Source organism: Hylobates moloch, unplaced genomic scaffold (genome assembly GCF_009828535.3).
Source record: "Hylobates moloch isolate HMO894 unplaced genomic scaffold, HMol_V3 SCAFFOLD_4, whole genome shotgun sequence".
Taxonomy (NCBI): domain Eukaryota; kingdom Metazoa; phylum Chordata; class Mammalia; order Primates; family Hylobatidae; genus Hylobates; species Hylobates moloch.
In genome coordinates, this window is record NW_026652279.1 from 33,990,790 (window position 1) to 34,010,692 (window position 19,903).

The 19,903-nt window shown below is 47.1% G+C and overlaps 1 protein-coding gene across 1 annotated transcript; it reads right to left on the reverse strand.

Moving 5' to 3' along the window:
• Positions 1-972: 972 nt before the first annotated feature.
• Positions 973-19,894, reverse strand: SEC61A1 (SEC61 translocon subunit alpha 1). Its single transcript, XM_032149875.2, has 12 exons — positions 19,682-19,894; positions 19,339-19,406; positions 16,664-16,729; positions 16,494-16,572; positions 15,406-15,537; positions 12,369-12,478; positions 11,925-12,078; positions 7,563-7,723; positions 5,493-5,690; positions 5,033-5,224; positions 4,586-4,662; positions 973-3,179 (listed from the first exon to the last, which is right to left on the reverse strand). The coding sequence occupies exons 1-12, from the start codon at positions 19,686-19,688 to the stop codon at positions 2,993-2,995; spliced, it is 1,431 nt and encodes a 476-aa protein (XP_032005766.1). The 5' UTR covers positions 19,689-19,894; the 3' UTR covers positions 973-2,992.
• Between the last annotated feature and the right edge of the window lie 9 nt (positions 19,895-19,903).

A 19,903-nucleotide genomic window follows, 5' to 3' on the forward strand; every position in this document is an offset into this window, starting at 1 on the left:
GGAGCCTGAGGCCACGTGCTGTGCTCCTGTCCAGGGCTTCCCTGAGCCCTGGGGCCAGCAGGTGCAGAGGGAGCGCGGGGCAGACCTGGCTGCACATGTGTCCTGGCAGTCTGAAAACACAGTGCTGAGGCGTGGCTTCTGTAAGGCCAGGCCCACAACTGTCCATCAGGTGGCCTCAGAGGGACCATCCTGCTCTGATCCAACTCCCCTTGGAAATCAGTTTCCAAGACAAGGTTTAAGACTACAAGGAAATACTGAGGCTGGAGCCCAGTTAAGGAGTAACGACCTCCCACAGCCCTGGTCAGGCCTGCCCTGGGGCTGCCCGCCCACCTGCCCCTCAAGTTCTGAGGAAGCACCAGGCCCGGGTGGTGGGGATGGCAGGTTTGGGGTGAGGCCCTGTCCAGGACTGGGGAGAGTGGAAATGTGGCCTACCACTGGGGGCTTGGTGTGGAAACAGAAAGACTTCTAGACACGTTCTAGGGGAGCAGCCACAAGCCTGCTACTCCCACCCACACAACACTGGGTCCTTCTGGCTTGGCTACAGGTCGGGTCTGAGGCCAGCCTCACAACCAAGTTAAGACTTCTCCAATCACCAGCTGGGTACTGGAGCTGAGGCTCGAAGGGCTTCAAGTTATGGGGCCCTAGGCTCCTGCTAGAAGGTTCCCACTCTTCCACGGGGTGGCAGGCACCCTGGCTCAGCGGAGGCCTCTGCATTCTCACGGGACAGCCAGTGCACTCTGCCTCATGGGCAAAGCCCTGCAGCAGCTCCACATGTGGCCCAGCAACCATATCACTTTATCACAAATGTGAGCACCAGGTTGACACGATCATCAGAAGGGAACTTTTCCAGGCAAAATGCCTGAGTGCCCCAGCCAAGCCTTTGACACACACAAAGTTGCAATCAAGCTTTGCGCCTCACTGGCCTTTTTGGGAATAAAATCTAATTTAAAATTAAGAGAACATGACCAAGTACCTTGTAAAAAATTGGCTTTATTTGTCACTTATTCACCTTATCTCAGTTATGCCATTTTGGCGTCCACAGTGACAGTCCCCTGGAAGCTGGGGTCAGTCCCCACCCACCCACCGTTGACCATCACCCACAGGGCGTGAGCGTGGGCCTTGCAGGGCCCAGCCGATGGTTACAGGCTGCAGGCAGGACTATGGGGCTCCTCCTGAGGCCTGGCGCCCTCCAGCCCCCAGCCCACCAGCTTGGGTACAGCTGCCTGCCTGCCAGAGGCCAAGCATTCCTAAGCGTGGGCTGGGGGAGGCCCTGCCCCTCTGTAGCAGCAGAGCGGACAGGGCAGTGGGAGAACCACTTGGGTAGGAGGGCATCAGGTCTCAAGAGCCTCTCCCCTGCTCAGGACTGGGTCTAGACAAGGCCACATGTGATAGGGTGGTAAGCCCTGGGCCATATGGAGGAGCCTAGGGCCCATCTTGGTTCTGCTGCTGAGCTGCTGGGTGGCTTTAGGCAAGTCCCTTCTTGCCCCTTGGTCACTGTTTCCTGGCTAGCACTGCCAGTGAGGTCTCTAGACAGAGTGTGCCCCTCTGCCGGGTTGTGGCGGTGGCCCTGTGCTTTGCAGGCTGCTGTGTGCCCACTGCCAGTGTGGGGTCTCCCCGACAGGCTGCACGCACCCCCCAGGCCCCCTTCTTAGGATCAGGGCATCCTGCAAAACATCCTTGGTCCCCACCAATGTCTAAAGCCAGCTCGAAACCTCGAGCTCCTCAGGATCTTAGCACCCAACTCTGCTGCCCTTCCTGCTGGGCAGTGCCTGTCCTAAGAGGGGACTCCCTAAAGGCCAGAGAGAGGGTGCTCATCTCCAGGACCTAGGCCACCTGTCAGCACAAACAGAACTTATTCCAAACATAAACACGAATCTTCTTATTTCAAACACCGGAGCAACTGATCAACACCACCACAGCCCATGCACCCCGAACCTGACTTCACTACCGACCTTGAGCCTGTGCTGTCCTCTCTCTGCTGACGACACTGGCGACACAGAAAGGAAGTCGATGGCATCTGCTCACTTGTGTGCAGTCCTAAGCACAGTAAGAAAACTCTGAACATAGCTGGGTGATCTTCAGCCCAGAAGGTGTAGGGGCTTGTGAGCACTAAGTCAGTTTCTGTCCATGTCTGATAGCCACCACAATGTCTCCCCTTGCTAGGGCAGCTGCAAGATGTGTCCAGTGATGACTGGCAGAATCTGGACAAATGGACATCACTGCAAGGGTCTGTCCACCTAGCTTGGCCAGGCTCAGCTTGGCAGAGCTGATGACCCAAGTGGACTAAACACGGAGCTAGCAGAAACAGGCAGACTCAGCCCAACCAGAAGAGTCAGCTAGAAGAGCCAATAGGTGCACAGACAAATCCAGATGGCCAGGAACGTCTTCTGGGAAAGCCATCCCTCTCTTTTGGAAGAAGTCTGTCGTCAAAAAAATCACTTTTAAAATAAGGGAAAACAATGGTGTCTTAGAGAGAAACAGTCCTAAGCCAGATATTCCCACGCCTGATTGTGAAGGAGACATGCCAGCAAGGTCCCACGTCTCCGGGAAATACATGATCTGCTCCCAGCTTCACACCCTACTGCCAAAATGAAATGCAGACATTTCAGTGTTTGTGCTTCCAACCAGAGTGAGAAATTCCCTTTGTGGGGAAACAGGTGAGACTGCTGCAGCCGCATACGGCACTGAGAAGGTGCAAAGATTAAAACAAAAGTTACATGGACACTTGGGGACAATCCTATACCATTCCCACTTCTCTGGCAGTTGACTGAATAAAATTTCACTTTCACAGTTCTTTTTGCCAATGCCAGGATAAAAAGCAAAATTTTAAATTGGAAAATGTCTAGCACTTTACACAGTGGAATGAAAGAATACGAAATTCAGAAACATTATTAAACAAAAGTCCATATGCCACAGCAGCACGCGCCATGATGAGAGCTCCCCTTCTGAGGCGCTTCTGGAGCAGCTTCCTCAACCTGTCCGGGAGACGGGCTCAGAAGAGCAGGGCCCCCATGCTGCCGACCTCGCTCTGCTCCTTAACGAAGATCTCAAAGTACTGGTAGATGATGGTGACTGCGAGCAGGATCCCGGTTCCGGACCCAATGGCGCCCAGGAAGTCAGCCAGGACCGAGAGAGCCCCGATGCACAGCCCACCGAAGGCCGCGGCTGTGGGGATGTACCTGGGGGAGGGGACACAGTCAGCTCCCGGACACCCACAGAGCTCCCCGTGAGCCAGGCGGCCAACAGGCTCACCTGAGACTTTGGGACCTAATGCCTCAAAGGCCCCTCTGCTGTCTCCTAGAAAGTCAGTCATCTACTAACATGCTAGCGCTCTAGGCCAAGGCGCTGCTGTCCAGGCAGTGGCCACACGTGGCCAGGGGACTGTGACTAGACCAAACTGAGATGTCACACGAGATTTTGAAGATTTGAAGACAAGGATATAAAATATTTCATCATGGTTTTTCTTACATTAATTATAATGTTGAAATTATACTTTGGATATACTAGGTTAGATTAAATATATTAAAATTAATTTCACCTGTTTCTTTTTACTTTTTTAATGTGACTTCTAGAAATTTAAAAAACTACATGTGACTTGAATTCTATTTCTACTGCACAGTGCTGTCAATCCAGCAGCTTAATATTAAGAGAATGAACTAAATTGCCTACCATCCCTGCTAGGGATTAGAAAATGATCTGAAGTTTCCAATTCTGGCTTTTCCTGTGGTTGCTTCCTTTAGGTAAGGCCCATAGGACAACCTGGTCTGCAGCTGACTTTGTAGCCAGCTTTGTAGGAACATGGCCATGCTCATTTGTCTGTGTCTGTGGCTGCTTCTGAGTGACGATGGAAGAGATGAGTAGTTGTAATGAGGACTGTGCAGACTGAAGAATGCTGTGGCAGCATCTAAGGTCACCTGTACTTTGCCCTTCCTTACCTAACTGCTCCATCCCCAAGGGGACGGCTGTATCTGGCACCATCACCTCTGGCCCAAACTCTCGCCACAGCCTGGCAGGTATGTGGCCTCCCCCTCTCCCTCTCTAGCGTGGTTTCGTGTATTAGCACTGACCTTCCTAAGAGACTGCAGACTCCATCCCTTCTGCCCTGCTTCAAATGCACATCAACCCCTTCCATGCCCAGCCACTGCCAGCCTCTCTAGCCTTACCGCCACCGCAGGCCCCCAAATGCACTCAGATGCCAGGACCTGCCTGCTCTGAGCTCAGAGTGACCCTCCTCCAGGGCGCTCTCTTCAGCACCCCACCGGCATGAGCCAGGGTGAGGGTCCTGCTGCCGCTTACAGCTGCTGCTCTCAGAACCCTTACCGCACTGTCTCCTACCCGCCTAGCCACATGCTTCCACCTCCTTACCCAGTGACTACCTCTGGAGGAAAGGGGCTGTGTTTATTTTTACGTCTCCAGTGTCCAGCACTTAGTAAGTTTATAAATATTTAACATTTAATTCTGTCCTGTAATCCAAAGATAAGATTTAGTGATCCAGTAAGTGCTAGGGCCTATCAGGATGCCCCGCGTGGAAAGAAACAACACATGTCCACAGATGGGAGGTTGGGGACCTGTGGCCGCCACTCACCGATTGAGTTCATGGACCATGGAGGTCTCTCGGTGTCCTCTCATCACCATCTGCTGCTCCTTCAGCTGCTTTGCAACCTGCAGGGTGCCCACAGGGGAGAAGTTGGAATTGGAGGTTGAAGGGGAAAGAGGCATTCCAAGTGGTACCAAACAGTTACAGATCGCCTCTTCCAGCACTGACAATATTCATACAGAGAACTTTAAAACTGCTGCAAAGAAGTCATATGACAAAGTCTAACTTTACAGTGTGGATTCAGATACTCATACCCACAGCTGATCTACTGCTGGACTCCATCTGTCAGCCCTTAAAGCTTCTGAACTGCTCCCTAAAGGAGGACGATCTATCTGCATGTGTCACAGACCATTATTTATGATGAGGTGACAAGTCCACACCCCTTATACCAGTCACACTTTCATCACCCTTCCAGAAAGTTTTGCTTCTACTTACATCTTTGGCAGAGGAACCTGAGACCTCAATCCACGTTTTGGAGAAGAATGCACAGGAGCCCAGCATGAACACTATGTATACAACTGCATGGACTGGGTCTTCTAACACGGAGCCAAAAGATTCTGGAGGGGACAGGTAATAGCAAAGGCCACCAACTGGATAAGCACGTGCTGGGCCCCCAGAAGACGTATCCTGGGGAAGAAGAAACCAAACGCGTGTGAGTGCTCCTTCATTTTACTTTAGCATCAAGGCAAAAACAGTTCTGAGCAGATGAAAGAATGCAATTTTACTCGGTGCCCACAGTACAATTTTTTTACTGAAAAGATAATTTAATGTGCTGAATTTGTAAAAGGCACAATGGAAAATATCTTTGGATGAGATATCTGTTCATGAGCAAGACACTAATAGAAACCACTGCAACTAGCTGCATTGCTAGCTCATCTTCAAAGAGCCTACTTACCGACCAGGTGCCCAGCAGGCTGACCAGCAAGTTGCCACTGAAGCGAGCTGAGAGCATTTGGGAGATGACATAAAGGTTGGACACCAGGGCAGACTGCAGGATGATGGGGATGTTGGACGTATAGAAGAGCTTGATGGGATAGGTGTTGTACTGGCCGCGGTAGCGGGCCGACTTGATTGGCAGGTCCACTCGGAAGCCCTGAGAAGCCAAACAGAAGCAAATCCCCTTCACTGCCTCATTCCAGCCTCCTGCACAGAAGCACAGCCCAGCCGGGGACTATCCAGTGGGCCAAAAGGGAGGAAATCCTGTGTGCTGGTTCCGGGGCTCCCAGTTCTGAGAGCTCGTGCCCACTCCTTACCCACCACTGCACTCCTGCACTTGGGGGCACATCCAGAAGGGGCCCAGAAAAGCTGGTTTAAAAATACACTGAAGGCTAGGCATGGTGACTTACACCTGTAATCCCAGCACTTTGGGAGGCCGAGGTGGGAGAATTGCTTGAGCCCAGAAGTTCGATACCAGCCTGGGCAACACAGTGAGACTCTGTCTCTACAAAAAATAAACAAAACTGGCCAGGTGTGGTGGTGTGCGCCTGTAGTCCCAGCTACTCAGGAGGCTGAGGTGGGACAATCACTTGAGCCTGGAAGGTCTAGGCTGCAATGAGCCGAGATCATGCCACTGCATTCCAGCCTGAGCAACACAACGAGACCCTGTCTCACACAAAATAAAACATGAAAGCAAGCACGGTGGAATCATCCCCACCCCCACTTTTTTTTTCCCAAAAGACAGAGCCTATCACATTACATCCACATCTGTGTGGAATATGGAGAAAAGCCTGGAGGCCACACACCCAAATCCCAAGGGCGCTTCTCTCTAGCTGGTGATGTTTCCTGAGCTTTTACACTGGCTCTGAGGCAGGGCCACTACAGCAGTGGCCTCACACCTTACAATAGTTCCTTACGGTGTTTTTAATCATAAACAGAAAAGCTAAACTTTTCTAGGAATACAACTTCTCCCTCTGAAACCCTTGGAGACTAGAAAGGGTTTATTTTTGTGAGCTCCCAGTACCTGTAACAAGGCTCGGAACACAGGATTTAAAAATTAAATATTTAAGGCCAGGTGCGGTGGCTCACGCCTGTAATCCCAGCGCTTTGGGATGCGGAGGCAGGCGGATCACGAGGTCAGGAGATTGAGACCATCCTGGCTAACACGGTGAAACCCTGTCTATACTAAAAATAAAAAAAAAATTAGCCGGGTGTGGTGGCAGGCACCTGTAATCCCACCTATTCGGGAGGCTGAGGCAGGAGAATCGCTTGAACCTGGGAGGCGGAGGTTGCAGTGAGTCGAGATCGTGCCACTGCACTCCAGCCTGGGCAACAGAGCGAGACTCTGTCTCAAAAAAAAAAAAAAAAAATTAAATTCTTAATGATCTGACTGCAAATTCTGGCAAAGCCCCTAAAGAGTTAGCTTTTTATTAAGCAGGAATCTGGCTGTCTCAGCAGAAGGAACAGGAAAAGCATGTAGCTGGTATAAATACCTTTCACAAACATCAAACTGCCTTTCATCTCTGTCCCTTCTTTTTAATAAACACCAAAATTCAAAGTGGACCATCAAAAAATACAAACATCAATCCAATTACAGGAAAACAACTGGCAGTTCAGGTCTCTTACTCAGAAGCAAGTTTAAGAGATGGAATACTTTTAAAGGTAAGACACCTCAAGAGATAGGCCTTTCCCGAGATGCAGAAGTTACCTATAAATATCCTACAAACTTTCTATAAGACAGCAATGAGGATTCAGAGCTAGAGTACTTTTTGCTTCTCTTGAACTAAGAACTTAAAAATGTATCTTCTTACCTGTCGATAGGCCCAACCCAAACGAACATGATTTCACAAATGTTAGAACTGCCTTAATTTTGTTTCGTTAATGGCAGGTCCCATGACTCAATGAATGTGCTTGTCCAGCTCATCTGGAAACCTGCTGCCTTCAAATACCATCTCATCATTTCAACACAATACGATGACAGTGCACCCCACAGACCACGGAAACTCCCTGGGGTTGGATCTGGACGCACCTGGAAATAGATGACCACTGCAAAGACAAAGATGGTGGCGATGAGATTCATGAGGTTGGGAAGATTCTGGCGGTAGAACGCCTCCCGAAGGGCTCGGACCTTGTCTGTACGTGTGGCCAGCAGATGGAAGAGTGCGATGATAGCACCTTCAAATTCCATTCCTGTTGGCAAAGGAGGAGACACATGTGAAGGAACAAACAGGCAACTCAATTTGCTTCTAGCCTTCTTAGCAGACAAAATAAAAAGAGGAAAACAAACAAGTTATTAGACTCATGGTGCCCATAGCCACAGGGATACAGCATGTATTCTTCTCATCCCTCACTTCTCTTCTATAGAGAATTCAAACTACAGAAACGGGCTATTCTGGTTTGTTTTTGTTATTTTAGATAGGGTCTCTCTCTCTCTCGGTTGCCTAGGCTGGAGTGGACGCAGCTCACTGCAGCCTCAACCTTTTCCTCCTGGGCTCAAGTGATCCTCCTATCTCAGACTTCCGAATAGCTGGGACTACAGGCGTGCTACCACGCCTGGCTAATTTTTTATTTTTGTACAGTTGGGGTCTCACTATGTTACCCAGTCTGGTCTCAAACTCCTGACCTCAAGCAATCCTCCCGCCTCACCCTCCCAAAGTGTTGGGATTACAGGTGTGAGCCACAGCCCCCAACCACTATTCCACTTGTTAAAATTAACTGGTCTCATTTCTTAGGCACATGAAACAGAGGTGTGGAACGATGATAATTTATAAAAATAAAAAATAAAAAAAAGATAATTTATAAAAATAAAAGCTAGAGTTTCTGCTGAACTCTAGCTGAAAGGGGTCATCCACTGAAGAGGGGGCTCAGAGCTGGCAAATCTACTTTCCTGGAAAATCCTGAGAATTACAAGTACCCATTCAACAGCTCTGAAGTGCAGGCTGCCCCTGGCTGGTGAGTGGGGAGGCTCCAGCTCTCTGCTTCTCACACCAAGGATACAAGTACAGAGGATGTGCTTGTGTCCACCATGTGGTCCTATCCAAATCACACCCTGCCAGGAGAAGCTCCTGAGGGAGGCAGGCCTAGGGGTGGAGTGAGCTTACGGAGGGACTGATGGATACGGGAAGGGGACCCAATCTGAGAACCAGACAACAAGTGAGTAACAAGTGAGAGGAAGGCGGGGAGTGTGGCGCATTACTAAGGCCTAAGATTTAGACATTAGCAAGAAATTTACTTAAGTTAAAAAACTAAAAAGCGAAACAAACAAGTGATAACCTCTGCCGTTCCAGGACGGCATAACCATCCCATAATGGAAGCCTGGCAACTCACGCTGCTTCTACTGGCAGGAAGCTGGCATTACTTCCAGAAACAGGGTCTCTGTGGGCAGTGTGGGGTCATGGTATCGGTACTCTGAGGGGCACTTTTAAAAAAGTCAAATAGGAGTCGGGCGCGGTGGCTCACGCCTGTAATCCCAGCACTTTGGGAGGCTGAGGTGGGCGGATCACAAGGTCAGGAGTTCAAGACCAGCCTGGCCAAGATGGTGAAACCCGTCTCTACTAAAAATACAAAAAAATTAGCCGAACATGGTGGTGGGTGCCTGTAATCCCATACTCAGGAGGCTGAGGCAGAGAACTGCTTGAACCCGGGAGGCGGAGGTTGCAGTGAGCCAAGATGGCGCCACTGCACTCCAGCCTGGGTGACACAGCAAGACTCCGTCTCAACAACAAAAAAAGTCAAATAGGGACTGTATTTGATGGCCACTTTGGAGTACAATTTATTTTACATGACAGATTAAATAGGAAAACTGAAACTGAAGGCCAGACCGTACTTAGAGGACCCATCTAGTACTGTGGAACTTGTCAAATGTGTCCATTCCCTTATGCCTAACAGTGAAATAGAGTGAGTTGTAAGAAATTAAGACATCCTACAAAAAGGAAAGCTTCTTCTATTCAACCAAAATAGCTTGGTAGCTAAGGGAATGGGAAGAGTAACCAAACTGATAGTATGTGGGGTTTTCCTTTTAAAAGCACATTAAATAAAAACTCGAGAAGGGATCACTTTACCCCAAAGCTAATTAATTCTGTCCTCTGGACCCAGACCTGGATGGTGAGCCTAGAGAGGTGGCCCAAATCTGTAGTTCAGCTCATGAGCCATCCAGACCCCAAGTCCTGACAGAGTTTGGGTGCTGCAGGTGTGACATCTCCAGATTGTGTCTCTGGATGCTGTCAGGAGTAGGTTCTGCTCCCTGATTTTCCTTTCATAGAACAAATCTTCCAAGTTTCACTTTTACTCCTCCCATGACTAAAAAGCAAGTGAATCTAGGAAAAGGTGAAACTAAAGAACTCAAAAGCACTGTTCCCAAGTTTCTAACACGTGATAGCTAGGACCACCTGCTACATCTTCCTGGACCATTCAGAGATGACATGTTAGGCAGACCATCTAACCAATGTGACCACTGACCTCCTCTGCTGTGGCTTCTGTGAAAGAGACACCATGTCCTAACTGGCCATCATGTCCTCATCTCACCCTGTGGTGGTCTTTCGTCAGTTCCCATCCTTTCCACCTTTTGGTCCTGTGTGACGAGGCCGGCCTGTTTCCCCACGGTTTCGAATTTGGGACTAATTCCCAGTTCTGGATTGTTCCTGATGCCCAGGGAAGCAGCAGTGATTACTCTCTCTGCCTGTAGAATCTCATTCAACAGCCTCCCCCGTCCCAAGCCAAACTGCAACACCTCCAGGCACAGCTGCAAAGCTGCCGTCCCAGCTGTGCCCTCTGTGTGGCTCTCCCTGCCGCTCCCTAGGCTCTCCCTCTAGCACCACTCACTGCCCACATGCAGGCCATGGGGCACAGCCCTTCCTGAATGCATCTCGTGTCAGCCGGGTCCCAAACATGAGCAACTGACATTTAGACACATTGACTTCAAGGCCAGACAAACCCACCTTTGCTTCTTAGTTTTCCCCCACCTTGAAAGTGCCTCTCTGGTCCCCTCTCTTAACTTGCTTCCTCCAAATGCCCTCACACAATGCTCTCCTGTAGGATGGCTTGGTTGGGGCTGGATTACTGCTGTACACACCTAGCTGCTCTCTCTGCCTTTCAGTGCAAAGCAAATCACTCCTTCCAAACTCTGGCTCCCATTACTCAATGCCCTGCTGCAGAATGGAACATGAGCTTCTGGCAGCTACTACTGGGCTGCTACACCACCAGGGGCTCCCCTCTGACTTCACTTCTTTCCCACTCAGGTGCTCCCCAAAGGCCAGTCACCATCATGGTCTTGACAAATACCTGAACTCCTATAATGCCTTCCCCCTCCTGCCTTTTCACATCCTGTCAAACTTTGCCTTCCGGACCTGCTTCTCCCAATTTACCTTGGATTTCCTAAATTTATACAAAGTACTCAAGGAAGCATCAAATGTGATCTTGCCCACTCTTCTCTATGGTTCCCTACCTCAAGCTCCACTGTCCTTTGTAATCTGTTAGGCACATGCAGCCTTCACTTGTCTGGGGACCAGTTTTCTGTCTCATTAATGAGATAATATGGTCTCTGGAGGCCAAGGACTCTGTTTCCAACATTCAATTAAAAGAAAACTCTCAAATATGCATGATTATTTCTCCTGGAATGCTCCTCAGTGAAGAAGATATTTAGTGTCAAAAAATGTTTATTTCCTTTCCCTAATAAGTCACACTCTCTAAGGCTTCCCTTGTATGTTTTGAACTTTTTATTAAAAACATGCTGTTACAAGATTTCCACGGTACTTGGTGGATGTAGCACAGCATGCTAATATTTGATATGCATCTACCAGGAGCCAGGCATCACGTAATTTCATGTTGCTTCTCACTGCATCCTGGTAACCAAGATTCAGTGGTGCAGGAATCTGCCCAAAGCCACATATGTACGACTAACAGGAATAGCCAGGATTTGAACGCAGGTGCTAAGCTCCAAGTTCAGGCCTTTTTCAGAATGCTGCCCCTTGCATGACCAAGTGCTTTGGTTTAGGAATTTCATTTTTAGAAACTTATTCACTGAGAGCAGCTGCCAAAATATACAAAGATGAACATATGAGGACGGTCATGGTTTCAATGTTAACAATAAAAAAACCTGGAAATGACTTAACGTTGCTTTATCATTGCAATATAAGCTTATACTGTGCTAAGAAAAGTGAGGCAGCATTGTGTATTCTGACATGCCGAACGTCCAGGAGATATTTTTATGTGAAAAGTGCAAGTTAGGTATCATTATAATTATAAGCCTATTGCAGATGGACCCCAAAATCAGAAGAGGTAAACCTAAAACTGACATTTTTCTGTGGAATAGGGGGATTTTTGTCTTCTGCTTTGCATTGCTCAATCGTTTTTGCTGAAAGCTGTCGCCACCAGGGGAGCGCAGGGCCCTTACCTCGGCCAGTGTTGACAGTGGTGGGGCTGAATGCCTTCCATACGATGGTTTCACAGATGTTTGTTGCAATGAAGAGAGAGATACCAGAGCCAAGGCCATATCCTTTTTGCAGGAGTTCATCCAAAAGTAGGACAATTAAGCCAGCAACAAAGAGCTGTAAAAATTCAAAAATACAAGACTGTGTTACTGCTCCTCGTGGACATGGTTCCATCCTTCAGTAATTGGGTTCTCTCAATTGCTGAAGACGGAGTGAGATCACATCCTCAGCCCCAGACAGTGGTCAGTAAAGCCTTTCTCTGCTGAATTCAGAGGGCTAACACAGAGTCTTAAGCTTCTGCTTCCTTTCAGTAGGAGTTCCTTTTAGGTGTGCTTGAGATTCGTTATGTGAGAATTGTAGGTAAGTGTGAGGGGCTACTCAGAGGGAGATGTTAGCATAATAATTACCTGAATGGTGATTAGCAGGCAAATTCCAGCACCCATTTCAGAAGGGTCCCCATACATCCCGGTCATCACATACACAATAGACTGGCCGATAGTAATGATCATGCCAAATACTAGAATTGAAAGAAAGAAGTGTTTTCCAAGTGGGTCACTACAGAGAGTAAAAGAAACAATTAAGAAACACCCACTCAATGCCAGGCACGGGGGAGAACAAAGATGAAGAGCAGTGATACTACCTGCAAGGGGCTCGGCTGAGAACGCGCTAAACCATCACATCAGCAAAGTACATGATGAATCAAAAGCCTTTTAACAAAAGCACACTTGTTCTTTAGTTTTACCTTTTCCTAGATTCACTTGCTTTTTAATCATGGGAGGAGTAAAAGTGAAACTTGGAAAATTTATTCTATTCAAAGAAAATCAGGGAGTAGAACCTACTCCTGACAGCATCCAGAGACACAATCTGGAGATGTCACACCTGCAGCACCCAAACTCAAGGTCAGGCACTTGGGGTCTGGATGGCTCCAGAGCTGAACTACAGATTTGGGCCACCTCTCTAGGCTCACCATCCAGGTCTAGGTCCAGAGGACAGAATTATTAGCTTTGGGGTAACGTGATCCCTTCTCAAGTTTTTATTTAATGTGCTTTTAAAAGGAAAACCTCACATACTATCAGTTTGGTTACTCTTCCCATTCCCTTAGATACCAAGTTATTTTGGTCTAATAGAAGCTTCCCCCCCCCACTTTTTTTTTTTTGAGATGGAGTCTCTGTCACCCCAGGCTGGAGTACAGTGGGGTGATCTCGGCTCACTGCAACCTCCACCTCCCAGGTTCAAGCGATTTTCCTGCCTCAGCCTCTGGAGTAGCTAGGATTACAGGCATGTGCCACCACACCCAGCTAATTTTTTGTGTTTTAGTGGAGACAGGGTTTCACTGTGTCAGCCAGGATGGTCTCCATCTCTTGACCTCGTGATCCACCCGCCTCGGCCTCCCAAAGTGCTGGGATTACAGGCGTGAGCCATGCCCGGCAAAAGCTTTCCTTTTTGTAGGATGTCTTAATTTCTTACAACTCACTCTATTTCACTGTTAGGCACAAGGGAATGGACACATTTAACAAGTTCCACAGTACTAGATGGGTCCTCTAAGTATGGTCTGGCCTTCAGTTTCAGTTTTCCTATTTAATCTGTCATGTAAAATAAATTGTACTTTAAAGTGGCCATCAAATACAGTCCCTATTTGACTTTTTAAAAAATGCTCCACAACAATTGGTTCTTAATGCAGGAAAACATTCAAAACATTGTCAAGACCAAAGAGAAAACAGCCAATTTGTGCTTGTACTTTTTTTGTTTTCTTCGTGTTTTTCGTTTTGTTTTAAGAGACAGGCTCTGTTGCCCCGGCTGGAGTGCAGTGGTGCACTAGCAGCCTCAAACTCCTGGGCTTAAGTGATCCTCCCACCTCAGCCTCCCTAGTAGCTAGAACTACAGGTGCACGCTTGGCTCATTTGTTGTTGTTGTTTTGTAGAGACGGGGTCTCTCTCACTGTGTTGCCCAGGCTAGTCACGAACTCCTGGCCTCAAGCAATCATCCTGCCTTGGCCTCCCAAAGTGCTGGGATACAAGTATGAGCCACCGCACCCAGCCACATGTGTGTATTTTAAAATCCTAATTTTTATCTAAAACTGACAAATTTAAATAGATGTATTTCTCATTCAATTATTCACCATACTAATTTAAGATCTGTAAAACATGCTGGTGTAGACGCAAAGACGACTGGGTAGGAGACTGTAAATATCATTTCCTAATTAATGTTTTTCAGCAAACAGAGGCTAAATATGGCTAATTCTGATGACTAGTAATTGTTACTAGTAACACTTATTATTAGATATGAGGCAAATACCATTATTATCCCCATTTTTACAGACGAAGAAACTGAAACGTAAGAGCTATCATCTAACTTTTCCCCGTATCACAGAGCTGGTAAATTATACAGCTGGACTAACAGGATCACCTTTTCTTCCGTTAAACTCTATTTTTTTGTTTTTGAGAGAAGCCTTGCTCTTGTCCCCCATGTTTGAGTGCAATGGCTTTACCTCGGCTCACTGCAACCTCTGCCTCCTGGGTTCAAACAATTCTCCTGCCTCTGCCTCCCAAGGAGCTGGGATTAAGGCACCTGCCACCACGCCTGGCTAATTTTTGTATTTTTTAGTACAGACGGGGTTTCACCATGTTGGCCAGGTTGGTCTCGAACTCCTGACCTCAGATGATCTGCCTGCCTCAGCCTCCCAAAGTGCTGGGATTACAGGCGTGAGCCACCGCGCCCGGTCAGTTAAATTCTTTTATAAAACACTTGCCAAATAACTACTATGTGCCAGGCACTGTGACAGTGATTATTTAATCCTTATGACAGCTCTGAAGTAGCCATTACTTCCATCTAAGTAATAATGAAATGGTGGCCAAGGGTGCTAAGACCTCCAAGCTCTGATCCTTCCCCTCCATTACAGGCCTCAGGGGCACTCCAGACACTCTCCCCTGCCTTGCCCAGCCCATCCCCAGCACCCAGCACCTAGCACCTCTGCTCTACCAGAAGTGCTCTCTCAACGCTAACACAGACCATGGAGCTCCTGCAGGGTTGGCAGGCCAAGGAGGTTACAGCACAAAAGAAAAAACTGTTTGGGCTGGGCATGGTGGCTCACGCCTATAATCCCAGCACTTTGAGAGGCCAAGGTGGGTGGACCACAAGATCAGGAGTTCAAGACCAGCGTGGCCCACGTAGTGAAACCCCGTCTCCACTAAAAATACAAAAATTAGCTGGGTGTGGTGGCACGCGCCTGTAATCCCAGCTACTTGGGAAGCTGAGGCAGGAGAACTGCTTGAACCTGGGAGGTAGAGATTGCAGTGAGCCAAGACTGCGTCATTGCACTCCAGCCTGGGCAACAGAGTAAGACTCCATCTCAAAAAAATAAAAAAATTAAAACTGATGCCAAAATCTTATAGCAAATTCAAATTTTCCAACTATAGACATCAGATTATTCACAATCTTTCTTACACTTTTGGGCTCCGTTGAAGAGAGCTCGGTCTTTTGGGGTGTCACCAACTTCAATTATCTTGGCGCCAGCCAAGAGTTGCATTATAAGGCCAGACGTGACAATAGGAGAGATCCCCAGCTCCATCAATGTGCCTTGAGGAAACGGGGAAGCAAACAGTCAATATTAGCTTGGAAATGTAGTACATTATTTTAAAAATGAATGAGCAAAACTTGACTGGGTACCCCTTATATAAAACCAATGTGTTTCAGTTTCCTAGCTGCATTTAATTTAGAGAACCCCAAAATATCAACGATTAGTATATAATTCAATTCATTCTGTTCAGCCTGCCAGGCAACAGCTTATTCTGTTTAGGAAGTCACATGGTGTCTAAACAGACTGCTGCATTTAAATTCACCATAAACAGATTCATTCTGGTTTTAGAGATAAGAAATGTTCGTCTCTTCATCAGTTAATAAAAAAAGGATAACACTCAAATAATTTCCAGAGTCTGGAAAGGGAGCCTGTACAATTGTATCTAGTTGTGAATAAGCCTCTACTTCCCGTTATGTTAAAATGAGCTATACTTCCAAATGATTTGGAATTGAACTATATTTTTTAAATGAGTTAATCAAATGCGGTATCAACCTACACATTCAGAATCCTCCCCAGTCTCATAAGTAACTGGTTAGAGGATACAAAACACTGTTACATATTTTTTGACACTATGTGTAACCTATAGATATGAAAAAGATACAGCTGAAAAACAAATTACGTATTCTGAATAATGTTATCAATGGAAATGTCATCATTTCAGGTATTCAAAAAGTATTCTAGTTTTTCCATGTTTTTTATTCTCTCTATAGCATAGACTTATCTTGTCGTTACAGGTTTTGTACTACATTCAAATACAATTCCAAATATGATGGTATGCCTTGGTGCTGAACTCAGCATTTAATAATGCTATTCAACACAGCACACTAACATTCTTCACTCTATTTTCCAAGTCACTCTCTAAGTTCCATACAAAGCCAAAGCCTATAATTTAACTAAGTGAAGCTAGATAAGCCCACACTCTACAGAGAAAAGACAGAGAGAGCCAGAGTCCTACCTCTGTTAGAGGCTAGAATCACTCTCATCCAATAGAAAGGGTCAGCTGAATCTGAAGACATGATCCCAAACAGGGGAATCTGGGAACAGGCAAAGAGCAAAACAGTCAGCACTCCTGTTTCCAGCCACTTTTATCCTCCTCCCCAGTAAGAAATACAAGCCTGAGCTTACCTGGCAGCACACTAAGAAGATAAAGAGGGTGATAGCGGTCCATAGCACTTTCTCCTTAAACTGAATCTAGAGTAGAAGAGAATGAATTAAAGCAGGGAGTTACTTTGAAAAGCAAATTAATAAAAATGGACTCCAATCAGACCCCTTTCTCTAAAAATGGACTCCAACCAGACCCTTTTCTCTGTTCAGCAGAGAAGCTAAACCATGTACCAAACATAAGTACCATGTACTGTGTAACTTCCTCTGCAGAGCACAATGCAAGGACCTACAGGCATCACCCCAGCTCACCTCACACCACAGAGCATTACCTTTATTTTACAACTGAGCCTTAGAAGAGCTAAATAATTTGTCCCAAACCCCAATGCTAAAGTGAGTTTGAGTCCCAAATTGTGCTTTTAACCATTAGCATTAACAGTTAAGACTCAAGATCAAAGAATGTCACAATAGAACATGACTTGTAAAACACACGAGCAACCACTTTTCATTTGAGTTTAAGTCACAAAACCTTGTTATTCTAGAGTCAAGTAATTTGGAATTGCTCAATAGTGTATTTTCTATGAATTAAGGGTAAAACAGTGTAATAAACAATACTGGGGAAGGGCAGGAGAGTTGCACGTTTAACCTACTAGTAACATCCGTTTAAGGATTTTCACACCTTCTCAGGTACATAGGTTGCATAGGTGACAAGAATCACTGTAAAGATGACTTACCATTAGAAAGGTCTGACCTCCCACCCAAAGCCTCTGTTACTAAAGAGTAGGGTGGGAACTCTTCCAGGTTTTCTGCCTCTGAAACTGAGTGTCTTCACTAGTACCTGCTGCCTACATTACATTAATGGCTTTAGAGGGCTTAACAAACATTAATTATTGTACAGACGGAAGATTCTGAGGTTGAAATACCTTGTGAGAGACTGACAGTATTAAGTGAACAAAACTGTGTTCTTTAAAAACACTTCTAGGCAGGCACTGAGTCAGCATTCCTGGCCCTCTGGCCAGAACTGGAGACACAGTCCTCTAACTATACATGCAGGCAAAGTAGGACACAGTCATACGGCCACACAAGGGTGGTGTGAATCAGTGTTCAGATACTCCATCCAAAGCTGGGGGCATTCACAGGATTCTTTTTCTCTTGAGAATGCTCCTCTTCCCACCTACCATCCCACCACACTAAGAAATTAGAAAGTGGCCAAGAGAAGGCAATGCCATTTCAGACTAACCTGTCTGAAATGAATCTTGATGGGAAACAAAGAGCAGATAATTTTTTCAAGACTCCCTTTTTAATCACCAAGTCCTCTCTCCTGGTTACAATCAAATTTAACATCAAAACCCCAAAAGCTCTTTATCCAAGTCCTGTCTCCTCTGCTTCTTAGTAGCCCCTAAATCCATTCTTGCTCAGTACCACAGTTCATCCTCTGATGCGAAAAGCCTCTAAACCAACTCTAGTCCTCTTCCTTTCTTCCAAAGTGACATTCTCATGTCTGGCCCTTGTTATTCATCTCCTATTGTTCCCCACCTACCATTATGTTCTATCAATAGGAACTACATCTAATAACCTCCCACCCAAATACGCTACACTCTTGTCACCAATGCCTTTGCAAACTATATACTCCTTTTACTTGGAATACCTTTCCATCCCTTCAAGGAGACTTCTATTTCTCCTTCAAAACCACTACAAGACATCATGTCTCCCAGAGTTAATCCCTTCCTGAGCCACTGCTATACCTTGCACATATTTCCTTTGTTCCATCTACCACACTGAGTTACAAGGCCAAGGTCACATAGCTCTTAACACGCTATGTAAAGGGTGGGACCTAGGCTTGCCTGTCTCCAGAGCCATACTCCTTCGCTACACTGGAATTGAGGGGGTAAAGCTTTACAAATTCGTCCATTAAAAGCAGCACGTGGGCATTTATATGAAACTATTTTAAGTAAAAAAATGAAAGTGGATTCCAAGAACCTAAGTGTCCATGTGAATGCTTTAACAACAGTTTGAAAAATAATGTGAGGACACAACCATTTTATTCCCCACTCTCTAACCTAGGAACCTAACAAAACTTTTTTTCGTTGTTTGATAGCTGCAGTTACACTGGCAACACTCACTCCACACAATTTCTGATTCAACACAGCTCTACATTTAATCTTTCCTTGTTTTAATACACCAGCTGTAAAAAGCAGCAGACTTCACAAAAGAATAGCCTTTATTCTCCCTATTGTGACAGCCTACATAAAAGGTACAAAATAATTTGTAAATACTAAAGTGACAGCCCTTCCCTTTAGCAGCTGGATACAAAGGGCATCTCCTGGAAAAAAAACCAACCCATGATCTGCTCCCGTTGGAGGTGAAAAAGGGAGGGTAACTCAATCTGCTATCCTAACTGAGGCCTTATTCATTCACGGCCCGGATCCATTTTTGGGACAGGGCAACCGGAGGCTTTGTTCTCGGAGCAACATCCACCAAAGATGCTCCAAATAAAGCACAGTGATTTCAGTGGAAATTTCCACACAACCAGGTCACCTTTCGACAGCTCTCCGGAATAACAGAGCACAACTACACTCCAAGGGAAGAGAAAGGAGAGTTTCCATTGCCGTGTTGAAGCCATTTTTAATCATACTGTAAACTTCCAGAGTCCAGACAGTTTCCTGAAACCTTCTTTGTTGGCGATTTGGGGTACTTACCTTCCTCTCCGGCTTCTGAATTTCCGGCAGGATGACACAGAAGGGCTTGATGACTTCCAGAAATTTGACTTTGATGGGAGAAACAAAACAGGAAGAGTTGGGACACAGCAAAGTAACCTTCCGCGCTACCCAGGGAAGCCCTCTGCCCAGGACGAGTGAGAGCAGGGGCCAGGGGAGCCGGCCGCACCCGGGACTCGTGGGGATACTCGAGAAGGGCCGGGGGCACGGGCTGCATTCTGCAGGGGGCCGGTCAGGGTTGACCGGCGGGCGCCCGACCGCACGGGTGTGGGGAAGGGGGATCTGTTCCGTCCCGGCCTCAGTAGGGCTGCCCTGCAGAACTCACTTGCCATGGCGGCGACTGCTCGGGCTCCGGGTCCCGCTTCGGCTCAGCTCTGCTCCGCGTGAGGCGACGCTGCCCGCGGCCCAGCGTGTTCCACCGCGCAGCAACTCCGCCGAGAGACACGTCAGTGCTGGCCCGGCGGCAAGCGGCACGGCGCGGAGCGGGGCGGGGCCGGGGCCGGGGCCGGGCCTCAGGTCGCTTCCGCTTCCTGCCACGCGCGCCCGC

Bases quoted from the DNA above. Each gene is read 5' to 3' on its own strand.
- SEC61A1 (XM_032149875.2), bottom strand. The intron at 16,730-19,338 runs GTAAGTACCCCA...CTTCTACTCTAG, and splicing joins TTCAGAAGCCGGAGAGGAAG to ATTCAGTTTAAGGAGAAAGT. The intron at 3,180-4,585 runs GTGAGTGGCGGC...CCCCTCCCCCAG, and splicing joins ATGGTCCATGAACTCAATCG to GTACATCCCCACAGCCGCGG.